A 13,852-nucleotide genomic window follows, 5' to 3' on the forward strand; every position below is an offset into this window, starting at 1 on the left:
AATAACAAGATATGCTATAAATATCAAAAACAAATGCAAGACATATATTGAGAACGAAAAAATTCAGTTGAACATTTCCAATTCCATTTTTAGTTTTCCACATTTGATTGGCGATCATATTCATCATTCATCCCATTAATTAATGTGAGGTTAAAGTCAATATGCAGCGCTGTTTTTTCCAGAGGCATTTCACCACCAAACAATTATTCATTAAAAATAATCCACTGATAAGGCATACCAAAGTTTCATTGATTTTGAGAAAATCAATGCAGATACCTGAAAAATTCAAAATTATGACGAAAAAAACTACAAACAAAGTGTTTTGCATGAGTTTAAATTTGAATATAGCCTCAATGAGTCCGGTTCTGTGTTCGTCAACTTTTAATGTTCTGTTTTATTGAAACTTACAAGTTTAAGCGGATAATGAATTTTTAGCCGAATCCAACTAAAATATTTGGAGTTATAGCCGAACGAAAATTCGGCAAATTTGAATAAACTCCTCTGTATATCGGAAACGGAATGCCTAAGACACACTTATGAGGTGTTTTTGAACTCAGCTCAATGCCCTCTATTCACGGTTTTCGTTTGTCCGTTTACTTGTGAAACACCCTGTGTACTGAAAAATCGCAAAAGACTGATGAGTCTTAATTGCTCGATGGAGCAATTAAGAAATGCCATTAAATCAGGGAGTTTCTTTTGATCCCATATGATGAAAAATGTCAATATCCAGTTTTTATTATTATTTGGGGTGATTAATCGAAAATCCCCAATATCTCGAAAATCAAGGCACTTTTACCAAACGTGAAATATATTTATCTGAACCGTCATAGAGTCCTCTACCCGCAGGCTCCATATTATCCATTCATTACTCCACACCCTGTATAATTATTATTATTATATCAATGTAATGAAAATAAACAGACATGAATACAAGCCAGTTGTTTTGTTTGAAGGTGAAGCTCCTCTTGCTTCAAACTTCTTTTAAATATTTTGACTACCATTCACGCAAGATGATTTTTGTTGAAGAATTCAACATTCTTGTAATTATCCGTTCATTACTTCAAGAGATACCTCTTCCCTACCACCTTTGAGTATTCAACTCAATGCTAACACTGCATTAAATGCATTTCATCTTCGGGTTGATTTTTTGGAATTCTACAACTGATGTAACGTCTTCAACCTTCAGCAAAAGAAGATTAACAACAGTAACTCTCCTCAAGCTACTGATCACTTGTATTTTCCATGTAAATAAATAGATTTGGTATGTCTTCAATCGGTTTGTATAAACGTCAATTATGTTCGTTACATATTTTAAACTTAATATTTTCCGATGTGATTTGACATTGTGATGAAATACGTAATTACTGAGAGTCTCACGTAGAACGGACTACGTAGCACTGATTTAAAACTCAAAAATGTTTCGACAAGCGTCTTAACTCAACATTTTCGTACCATACAGAGTATCCAATTTCCATGGCCAATTCAGTGCTAAAATAGAAGTGAATGAAGTATAGAAGCTGAAAGTAAAACGTATATCTTTGTTGATTCATTCGGAAAAACATTTCAATGGAGTTCCTAATGTCGTGAATATAATGCCCAAAAATTAGATTACTATTTCATACCCTAACAAATTCGGTAAAATTGTCTTTGGAATTAATCTTATATGTCACGAAAAATTTCATTGTCATGTATCATTCATTTTGGGACCTATATGGTATTAAACTCCCCTATCGGACGAAGTATCGTAGACATAAGCATATTTATTCAAAACTGTTGATATTCATGAAGGAAATATAATAATTTCTGTCCAAATTCATTTACACCGAGATCACGAACCTTATCAATCAATTATTAGCGTATGAAGTTTATTAATATTAGTATCGTTCTCGAACTATTTACAGGTTTCAATATGTGTGAATGAATCGGAAGAGCAGCTGTATTCTATATATGAGTAGAATTCAAGCTGCTTCACCTTCTGTCCTCCTAAAATCTGGCAACGTTGCGGGAGGTGAGAGCGCACTACTGATAAGAAATATATGCGGAGGTAGTAAGGTCTGATTCGTTTGATGAAAAATTTTTCGATAAAAATCTTTCCCCCTCTTTAGGTACCCCTGTTATTTACCTTCCCCTCTACATATATAAACAAAAATTATTCCAATTACTCAACTCCTTCACCCGGAGGTCAGGTCGCCCAATGAACTTAACGGAGGTCACACCGAACTACGGGTTCATATATATATATATATATATATATATATATATATATATATATATATATATATATATATATATATATATATATATATATATATATATATATATATATATATATATATATATATATATATATATAGTTATAAAGTGTTAATACCACCTCCAAAATAGTAACTCGTTTAACGCTCTCACCTCATATATATCGATGTCACCTCCGAAATCGGAGGTGACAACGTTTTGCCTTGTTTTTTAGCTTGTTAGATTCAGGAGGCTTCAGGGACCAACATATCAAAAAATCGTTTTGAGGTCACAACGCACCCCCTTTATGTACTGAACAATCTTTTAGTTCGAGTGTATATCACTGGCGCTAGTGTGCTGAGCTGTATATCGGAGAATTACTCTGAAAGACTCTTTGCTCGTTTGCACCTCCGAAAATGGCAACGTTGTACTGTGCAAGCAGATGTAGACAGGCGGAATATCAGTATACGGAGGAATTAAGTAATGAGAGGCGCAGCGCGTTTTCTCCTCCATTATTGCAAGCCAGGCGGCATATCTCAACGATTTTTTATCGCATTCCTTTGTAGGGGAAAGAATCACGTGAAAGAGAACCAATCTTGGCTCTCTCGAATGGGATTATGACTGTTTATATTTCATCGTGCGTATATCTATGCATCCGTTGAACTTCTTTCATCTCAAGCTTACACTATAATTCTGAATTTGGCGAACATTACCTATCTGAAAACGAATCGATTTGAGTCTTGTCCATAATGATATTTCTTCTCTCTATGAAAATGATCCATATAGATAATACTACCTATTAGTATAACGAATAATCAGTATTGTATCATTGAATATAATAAAATAACCTGTTCAGAGAGAAAAATTTTTTGGATAAGAAAATTCAGATGTTAATGGTGATGAATATTCAAGGACAATGAGCCAATCCGAAAATTTTCATTTCAGAATCAGGAGAAAAAAATGCTACAAATTTCACAATATCACAGAAATGAACAACGTCGGCTAAACCGAATGTTTGACATTGTGTTATTTCAAATGGAACGCTCTTTATATATTTCTTGAATCAGATTTCTCAAAGATTTTGAGGAATCCTTTGCTCAGAAACATCTCTTTTATTATCGATTATGTTTAAATATTTGATTTTCCCAAAAATTTTAAGAGCTTGTAGCATCTCTCTGGTTTAAATATTTCAGTGATGTATAATAAAGAAAATTACCAATTATATCGAAACAAGTAAGATTTTATGAAGAATTCGCCAAAACAGATTTGCATTTTTCGATAGATCATACAGGGTGTAAGGGAAAAAATAAACAATATTGAAGTCTTTGGAAGGCCTCGAGTCAACATATTTTGAAATTGCAACCATATTTTTGTCAAGATATAATGAATCTTCAAAATGAAGTTAATAATATAGATACATACTCGGATACATATGATTGATATACAGATGATTGATTAACTTCTACTATCTAAAATAAAAAGGTACATAGATAAAATATAGCTATATACAGGATATCTGTAAACAAATGCGAAGGAATAAGGGAGATGATTCCTTAATGAAAATAAGCGGGGGTATTTCCTGTAAATTTTCCAAATCGACAGACCTTCCAAGATACAGCCTTTGGAAGGCGATGACGAGTTTACAGTTTTTAATTTTTTTCACAGGTTCTAAAAAACACTGAGTCATAAAACTATACATATTATGAAGCACTGAGTAGATTGTTACCAGTTTCAACTTCGGCAAGCTCGTAGTTTAGGCGGTAAATTGCTATCGATTTTTTCAATGTGTCTCTCCCTTAAATTCAAAAATTTCTGTGAAAATGTTGAAATTTGAGTTATTATGCTATTGTCATAAAAGTATACGAAACTAGCAGGACGGGGGATCCAAGATTTCGGGCCGATTCACCTTAAAAAAACATAATAAAATGAATTTCGTGAATACCTACCGAGGCTGAAAACCACTATTCTCCGCTATAAAAAATTAGTATTATTCCAATAATATACCGACTTAATGAATGCTACGTTGCTATTACTATAAGGCCCGGTTGTTCAGTTCAGGATGAGGCAGAGATTTAAGATGATCCTAGATAATCTGACAGAACTGAACTGAAATGTCAAAATCAATCTAGGATAAACTTTAATCCCGAACTGAACAACTGCTATACATGTAGAGTTTCGGATTTTGCGAGAATCTACTGCTTTTTCTTCAAAACAACAACTGCGCTGAAGGAAATGTGATTGACTGTTATCTATATCATTTACATCATTATTTGCCGAACTTCAAAGTTCTGAATGAATTAAAATCTAAACTTGAAAATATACGAGATAATTTTCGCAAGAATTTCAATGAAATCTGAAAATTTTCATCATTCTGGAGCATTCTGGACATCAATAATTCTCGAATCATCCATGCAATAAATTCAATTTTATCCAATATAACACGCAAAACGAAATGTTATTCGAACTCGGCATCTTGAGCAATTCGTTCCTAAAAAGCTCGAATCAGGTAGAAAAGTTTGAACCCTTCGTATCAGCATTAACACGTGTTTTGCAGTAAACAGATGCCGATTTCGTTTTCAACGGGCCATGTAACTAGGGTCGGCGTTGGGTGAAAGGATGAACGGTTCTTACAACAAGAAGAATTTGAATTTTCATATGACGGTGAGGGCATTCGTTTTAAAATTTTCAGAGTACAAGGAGTATACAGGGTGTTTCACGAGTAAACAGACAAATGAAAACCGTGAATAGAGGGCATTGAGCTGAGTTCAGAATCATACCATATACAAGGTGTTCCAAAACTAGTGAATCAAACGTCACACCACGATAGAGTAAACCAAATATTATCGAATGACACCAACATTAGTTCGACGAAAATGTACCGTTTCCAAAATAATCAGAATTTTATTAAAATACATAAGGTTGCCGATTTTCGAACTATTTTTCTTAATAACAGGGCCAGTTTGTGAAAAAGGATATCGATTTTAAATTATATTGAAGTAATATTATTGTTTCATCTCCCCTAATTGAAATTATTTTAAGTAGTTAATCGATAACCATAACCTAAGTAAATGTAAATTAAAACAATTGTTTTTTCTACATGATTTTTAATACTCAGAATAAACATGGTGGATAATATGGGAGAAAAACGCTATCCTTAATAACAAATTGGCCTTGTGACTGAAAAAATAGTTCGAAAATCGGCAACTTTAGGTTAGGTTTTTTTAGAAACGGTACATTTTCGCTCAACTAATGTTGGTGTCATTCGATAGTATTTGATCTACTCTATCGTGGTGTGACGTTTGATTCAATAGTTTTGGGGCCCCCTATATATAGGTTTCTTCGGGGTTTTTTGAAATTTCTCGAATTTCCGTTTGCCTATAACTCCTGAAATTCTGATCAAGTCGACTGAAAATTTATAATTAGCTTTGAGTTGTTAATTTCATTGAAACAGAGCATTAAAATTCGACAAAAATCTGGACCGGGCTCAGTGAGGCTTTACTTAACTTCAAACTCATAAAAACACCGTGTATGTAGTTTTTTAATCATAATTTCAACTTTTTTGTTATCTGCATTATTATTGTCTCAAAATGAATTGATTTTTGGGTTGCCCCACCTGTTGATCATGTTCTAGAAATAATTGTTTTGGTCAGACGCCTCTAAGGAATAGAGCACTTCATGAAAATGTATTTAGAAATCCTTAATTGATTTTTTTTCGAAGAATATTCTGTTGAATGTGTTCAACAATTATACCATATTCGGTCTTCAAAATACTCTTTCACAAGGATAAAATGTTTCAAAATTGATGATACCCAAATATGGATCGAAAAACTACGCTATCTTGAAACTAAAAATTAAAACTTGATCTTCAGAATGAATCTATTTTTCTATGGACAACTAGTTGTGTGAATAAAAACAAAGAAAGAAATCGCGGGGTGTCAGATCTGGAGATCTAGCAGTCCAATATTGTGGTCCTACCCTTCTTATAAAATGACCTGAAATACTGATAAATACTTTTGCTGGTGCATGAATATCATCAATGTTTCAATAACAAATTGTAATAAGACCAGAACAATCCATAGATTTCCATAGATCCAATAATGACCATAACGGAATCAGTAAAGAATTCGAAAGTGCATTTATCACACTTATTCGAAGTGCCAATCATTACCTTCACTAAAAGACCAAATGAGGTGAAAATCAGTTCGGAAAATTACTTCAGTTCCACGTTGTCCATAAAAAGCGATTCATTCGGAAGATATCGAATTATAATTATTATTTTCATGATCATGATAGGGTAGTTTTTTTTATTTTTGTTTATTATCAATAATAAAGCTTATTATCACTGTTAATCACTTATCTGAATAACCAGATATGCTATAAATATCAAAAACAAATGCAAGACATATATTGAGAACGAAAAAATTCAGTTGAACATTTCCAATTCCATTTTTAGATTTCCTCAGTTGATTGGCGATCATATTCATCCCATTAATAAATGTGAAGTAAAAGTCAATATGCAGCGCTGTTTTTTCCAGACATTTCACGATCAAACAATTATTCATTAGAAATAATCTGAAAAGGCATACCAAAGTTTCATTGATTTTGAGAAAATCAATGAAGATACCTGAAAAATTCAAAATTATGACGAGAAAAACTACAAACAGAGTGTTTTGCATGAGTTTAAATTTGAATATATCCTCAATGAGTCCGGTCCTGTGTTAGTCAACTTTTAATGTTCTGTTTCATTGAAACTTAGAAGTTTAAGCGGATAATGAATTTTTAGCCGAATCCAACTAAAATATTTGGAGTTATGGCCGAACAAACATTAGGGAAATTTGAATAAACTCCTCTCTATATCGGAAACGGAATGTCTAAGACACACATATGAGGTGTTTTTGAACTAAGCTCAATGCCCTCTATTCACGGTTTTCGTTTGTCCGTTTACTTGTGAAACACCCTGTGTAGTGAAAAATTTCAAAAGACTCCTCGAGCAATTAAGAAATGCCATTAAATCAAGGAGTTTCTTTTGAACCGCTATGATGAAAAATGTCAATATCCAGTTATTATTATTATTTGGGGTGATTCATCGAAAATCCCCAATATCTCGAAAACCAAGGCACTTTTGCCAAACGTAAAATATATTTATTTGAACCCCCATAGAGTACTCTACCCGCAGGCTCCATATTATCCATTCATTACGCCACACCCTGTATAATTATAATTATTATATCAATGTACTGAAAATACAGACATGAATACTAGGCAGTTGTTTTGTTTGAAGGTGAAGCTCCTGTTTCTTCAAACTTCTTTCAATTATTTTGACTACCATTCACGCAAGATGATTTTTGTTGAGGAATTCAACATTCTCGTAATTATCCGTTCATTTCTTCAAGAGATACCCATTCCCTACCACCTATGAGTATTCAATTCAATGCTAACACTGCATCAAATGCATTTCATCCTCGGGTTGATTTTTTTTAATTCTACAACTGATGTAACGTCTTCAGCCTTCAGCCAAAGAAAATAAACAACAGTAACTCTCCTCAAGCTACTGATTACTTCTATTTTCCATGTAAATAAATAGATTTGGTATGTCTTCAATCAGTTTGTATAAATGTCAATTATGTTCGTTACATATTTTCGACGCAATATTTTCCGAAGTGATTTGACATTGTGATGAAATACGTAATTACTGAGAGTCTCACGTAGAACGGACTACGTAGCATTTATTTAAAACTCAAAAATGTTTTGACAAGCGTCTTAACCCAACATTTTCGTACCATACAGAGTGAAAGGTATTCAATTTCCATGGCCAATCCTTTGCTAAAATGAAAGTGAATGAAGTATAGAAGCTGAAAGTAAAACGTATATCTTTGTTGATTCATTCGGGAAAAACATTTCGATGGAGTTCCTCATGTCGTGAATATAATGCCCAAAATTTAGATAACTATTTCATACCAGAACAAATTCGGTAAAATTGTCTTTGGAATTAATCTCATATGTACCGAAAAATGTCATTGTCATGTATCATTCATTTTAGGACCTATACGGTATTAAACTCCCCTATCGGACGAAGTATCGTAGACATAGCATACTTATTCAAAACTGTTGATATTCATGAAGAAAAGATAATAATTTCTGTCCAAATTCATTTACTCCGAATCCTTATCAATCAATTATTAGCGTATGAAGTTTATTAATATCAGTATCGTTCTCGAACTATTTACAGGTTTCAGTATGTGTGAATGAATCGGAAGAGCAGCTGTATATGAGTAGAATTCAAGCTGCCCTACTTTCTGTCCTCCTGAAATCTGACAACGTTGCGGGAGGTGAGAGCGCACTACTAATAAGAAATATATGCGGAGGTAGTAAGGTCTGATTCGTTTAAAGAAAAATTTTTCTATGAAAATCTTTTCCCCTCTTTAGGTACCCCTGTTATTTACCTTCCCCTCTACATATATAAGCAAAAATTATTCCAATTAAAAAACTCCTTCACCCGGAGGTCAGGTCGCCCAATGAACTTAACGGAGGTAACAACGAACTACGGGTTCATATATATATATATATATATATATATATATATATATATATATATATATATATATATATATATATATATATATATATATATATATATATATATATATATATATATATATATATATATATATATATATATATATATATATATATATATATATATATATATATATATATTATATATATTATTGAAACTTGAATTATGCTTCAGAGAAAACTTACATTTTTACCCTTCGGAGCAGGCAATTCACAACACCATAAACTCCAGGAATAATGACGTGGTGGTTTCACATCTGTCTGATAAGTAAATTTTGCAGTATGCCAATTTTCTCCTTGATCTGCACTCACATCCACCCTAATAATCTTCTGTCCACCGCCAGAAAAGGCATATCCTAAAGAAAAAAAATGGAATTATTGTAACTGTGAGTACGTAATATGAATTATATCAAGCAGCGCACGTTTGAAAAATAAATCTTGAAAATTATTTTCTTCCACAACCAAGATTCTATATGAAAGATTTTTTCTAAACGTGGCGATTTCTTACAAGTATGTGTGGTCACGTACTCTTCCTGCTCCTGCTCCGTTGAAATACACATACAGGGTGTGGCGTAATGAATGGATAATATTGAGCCTGGGGGTAGAGGACTCTATGGCGGTTCAGAAAAATATATTTTACGTTTAGTAAAAATGCCTTGGTTTTCGAGATATTGGAGATTTTCGAAAATTCAAGAGAATTACTCCCTTCGCCACTCGTTTTGCAGGCAAGACTCCAAATGAAGGAATTTTTTCAAACTGTTTTTTGGATAGTATTCCTGGATAGATGATCTATCGAATGTAATTCATTATTTTTCAGGCGCATGAATAGTTCTTCATGAAAAAAAGATCTAACTCAACTTTTCCGTTTTGCTAATTTTTTTTCATAAGTTCAACCTAGCGCGGTGTAAAAAATAATATGGTTACCTGAGAGCCAATGCAAGAAAAAACATGCCAGTTTCATTGAGATTCCGAAATGGTATAACTCTCTGTATTCTCAGCACTTAATACAAAATAAATTCCTATTGCAATCAGTTGAGGCCTAGTTTAATGTAAACAGTGTTTCTGAAATTTTTATCAGCTAAAATGAGAAATGCAAGCAGAATGAAGCAATCGTCTATAAGAAGGTATAGAGCATTTACTGAAGCTCATGGTGGCCTCTTAGAGAATCTTTTGTGATATTTAATTCAATGAAACGATACTCATTTTAAAATTGTTGATATCAATACAATAAAGCTATGATTCATTAGAAAGTGTAGACTATAGAGCATGTATCAGAACTCATGGTGGCCAATTTAAGCATCATTTGTGATTTGTGAAACTTTATTCAATGAAACGATATTTTAAAATTATTATTTTTTCTCGTTTTCTTTTATTATTGAACCCCAACGTTGTGAAATCAATATTTTTAAGTTGATTTCAAGTTATGCATTAAATTTCAGCATTTTTGTAACAAGGGTCTTGACTCAATGTAATAAAAATTACCTAATTTTCAGCTTTTTTTTTTAATAAATAAGTGCTAAAATTCACTTCGTTACTTGAAATTCGCTTAACAACTATTAACTTTATAACTATAGGGCTTAATAATGAAAGAATACGAGGGAAAAAAACCAATTTTAAAATATTGTTTAATTGAATCGAGTTTCACAAAAAGTGTTCAAAGTGTGCATCAGGAGCTGTATTGGATGCTCTACAACTTCATATGAATAATTGCTTTATTCTGCTTGCAAGTCTCATTTCAGTTGCTAGAAATTAAAGAAAAAGGCTTACGTCAAACTCTGCCTTGACTCATTGTAATAGAAATTTATTTTGTATTTAATGCTGAAAATAGAGTGAGTTATACCATTTCAGAATCTCAGTGAAACAGGCATGTTTTCTCTTGCTTTGGCACTCAGGTAACCATATTATTTTTCACACCACGCTGGGTTGAACTTAGGAAAAAAAATTAGCAAAACGGAAAATTTGAGTTAATTCTTTTATTTATGAAAAACTATTCATGCGCCTCAAAAATAATAATTTACATTCGATAGCGCATCTATCCAGGAATACTATCCAAAAAACAGTTTGAAAAAATTCTTTCATTTGGAGTCTTGCCTGCAAAAAGAGTGGCGAAGGGTATGATTTTCTTGAATTTTCGAAAATGTCGAATATCTCGAAAACCAAGGCACTTTTACTAAACGTAAAATATATTTTTCTGAACCGCCATAGATTCCTCTACCTGCAGGCTCCATATTATCCATTCATTACGCCACACCCTGTATATGAGTTCGAAATTATTATTTGTTACACAATTTCTTCTTCTATTTTGTTATTGTACCCGTATTCTCGAGAATACTGTGGAAGTTGGAACTTTTCCAACTACCAGACCTGTGCTCACGTGGGGAGGATATCCTCAATTTTTTTTTCGCTTTTGCTGTCGTGTATTGGATTTGCTGCAATTTTATATAACTAGCTGACCCAGCGAATTTTGTTTCGTCTTAGAAATACATAAAGTTGAACTTACCATTGGTATTTTTTATCTTATCTTATTATATCAGTAATAAGATAGACTTTAAAACGAAAGTGCTACTATTCAAGTCGATGGTGTTGCCCCATTTGGATTTTTGTACATCCTTATTGTTCAATCTAAAGTCGAACAGTATTGAAAAAATTCAAAAAGTGATGAACAGAGGCATGAGAATAGTTTTGAGCTGTAATAGAAGAACGCCAATTAGAGTCATGTTAGATGCACTGAACTTGATGACTGTGAGACAGAGGATTATATTCAAAACACTGGATTTCATATATAGGGTTGAACATAAAATGCTGCCAGACTATCTTTGTGAGCACATCAGATACACATCCGAGATTCATACACACCATACAAGAAATAGGAACAACTTTTATGTGGAAACATTCCGCACGAGCTCTACATCAGGATCTACTTTGATTGGAGGATTAAAATTTTATAATGGTTTACCTAGCGAGATGAAGAGATGTACCAATTATAGAGAATTCAAGAGATTGTTGATTTCTCACGTTAAGGGGCATTTTTGAGTATTTCTTTCACTTACTTTACAGGTTGTAAATAGTTGATCAACTAATTAAATTATTATTATTATTACTATTATCATTATTTTTCAAGTACGAGGTATATTAGGTGAAATCAAAGTACAAAATATAAAAAATATTTAATTACATTGAAATAGCTGTATACATTGTTATTCACATTGAAACAATTATCTTTATTCAAGAGGTGGGTACCGAATTGTTGTACATATTATAACTATGTTTCGAATATTTTACAATTCCCTTATTGTAGTACCTTGTGATGAACGACATTATTAGTTGCGGGAATAAATAGGGCAGCAGGTTTGCCGACTCGTGAACACGCAACATACAACTGGCCATGAGAAAAACAAATATTTTCTAGATTTAAGCCACACACCCAAGGACTGGCCTTGCGATTTGTTAATTGTCATAGCAAACGCAAGAAGAATGGGAAATTGAATTCTCTAGAAACCAAAAGGCATATCTGTTCGGATCATCGGAATTCCTTTGAGTATTGTGCAATGAATCATGTTACCTTTAAGGTGTTCCATCACCAGACGTGTTCCGTTGCATAATTTTGGCTGGTTAAGATTTCTCAATATAATGACAACTGATGAATGACTTCAGTTGTAAATTGTGTGGTGTCAAACCTGGTAAATCCAATGAGATCAAAAACGCAGTTGGATAATTTGTAGTTTCATTCTCGTTTGTTGCACTCTATCTATAGATTTAAAACAAAGCAGGGGACCAATAATTTCACTTTGAATTACCAATAACCGATCAACAACAAGAACAAAGGTTCTTTGCCACAAGAATGGCTCGTTAACTCAATCAATTCAGGTTTTTGTAGTTGGCAATTATATTTGGAAATACTTCTCGTATGAGCTCATACTTGGTTGATACAAAAGTGTCGAAATTTGAAGGAAATTAAATCAAACCTGTCGATTGATCGACCGGAACACGGCCATTACCTATATCCAGCAATTGTTCTGAGACAATTCTGGCAGTTGATGATTTTATTTCATCGGCTGTCGATTTTGAAATGACCTTGTACAAGAGCACCCTGTACTGTGCATGTATGATGGGTTATCTAAGAACCAGGCGCTCCATTTTCATTAAAATCCGAATCTTGATGGAATCTATCGTTTGTCCATGTGTGGTGTTCTTTTCTTTGATCACTTGATTCATTTCATCATTTACGAATCGACATCTTCTCGAGTGACGAATCTTAATTATTGAAGCTATTTCATTGAGCCTTTTATCGAGTTCATTTGATTAACTTGCTGTTATAACGGTGAGAATATCACTCTTGAGCTTGGTCAACGTTTTCAGGTGAGATTGATAATTTTGTATCCTTATATGATAAACGTTTTCAGATATGATAAATTGAGAATTTCTGTCAGTAACTATTTTCTCTGAATCCTACACCAATTATTCGGAAACCCCCGTCCCAGCACAACCTGTAATGTTCGTCGGAAGTCACCAGACGATAATAATAATAATATTGTGTCTGCCTGCCTGGCAGCTATCTGGTAGATGGCCTGCCGGGTAGCCATCGTAACGACGTAGACGGTGCAGCCAGTCACGCCTGCTGTCCGCAGTCCCATCCTTTTTCCTCTCTCTTTCACATCCTTTATAGGGGTGCTCTTTCTGCTCTCATTTTTCTACCCCTCACCCAAAACGAGAAAGGGGAGCACAAACCCATAGAAATGGTGATAACGAGAAGCTTCGGAAACAAGTCGCTGCCTGGGGATCGTCAGGGTACGTCTGGAGCCGGCGCTGGACATGACAGCATGCGGGACGTCGGTGGCAGGATGTTGAGGCAGCGGGCTCCTGCTGCAAAAGAAGCTACAGCTCCAAAGCAACAACAGCAACCAACGAGTCCAATTCAATTGCCGACTCGAACCGCTAAAGGTGCTGCGCAGGATATTCAGCCAGTGCTCACCCAAGCGGGGTTAGTTGAAAAACGCATGAAGTGGACAACTGTGCGCATATATAACTCCATCACGGGACTAGG

The 13,852-nt window shown here is 33.8% G+C and overlaps 1 protein-coding gene across 3 annotated transcripts in view; it reads right to left on the bottom strand.

Moving 5' to 3' along the window:
* The window catches only part of LOC123315853 (sulfite oxidase, mitochondrial-like), an 857,507-nt gene that overhangs the window by 143,464 nt on the left and 700,191 nt on the right, over positions 1 to 13,852 (bottom strand). For all 3 annotated transcript variants that reach the window (XM_044901741.1, XM_044901739.1, XM_044901740.1), the window contains exon 10: positions 8,995 to 9,164. In XM_044901741.1, coding sequence (XP_044757676.1) covers positions 8,995 to 9,164 — 170 coding nt within the window. The remainder of the gene's footprint in view (positions 1 to 8,994; positions 9,165 to 13,852) is intronic.

The sequence above is a fragment of the Coccinella septempunctata genome, chromosome 6 (assembly GCF_907165205.1).
Source record: "Coccinella septempunctata chromosome 6, icCocSept1.1, whole genome shotgun sequence".
NCBI classification, from domain to species: Eukaryota; Metazoa; Arthropoda; class Insecta; order Coleoptera; family Coccinellidae; genus Coccinella; species Coccinella septempunctata.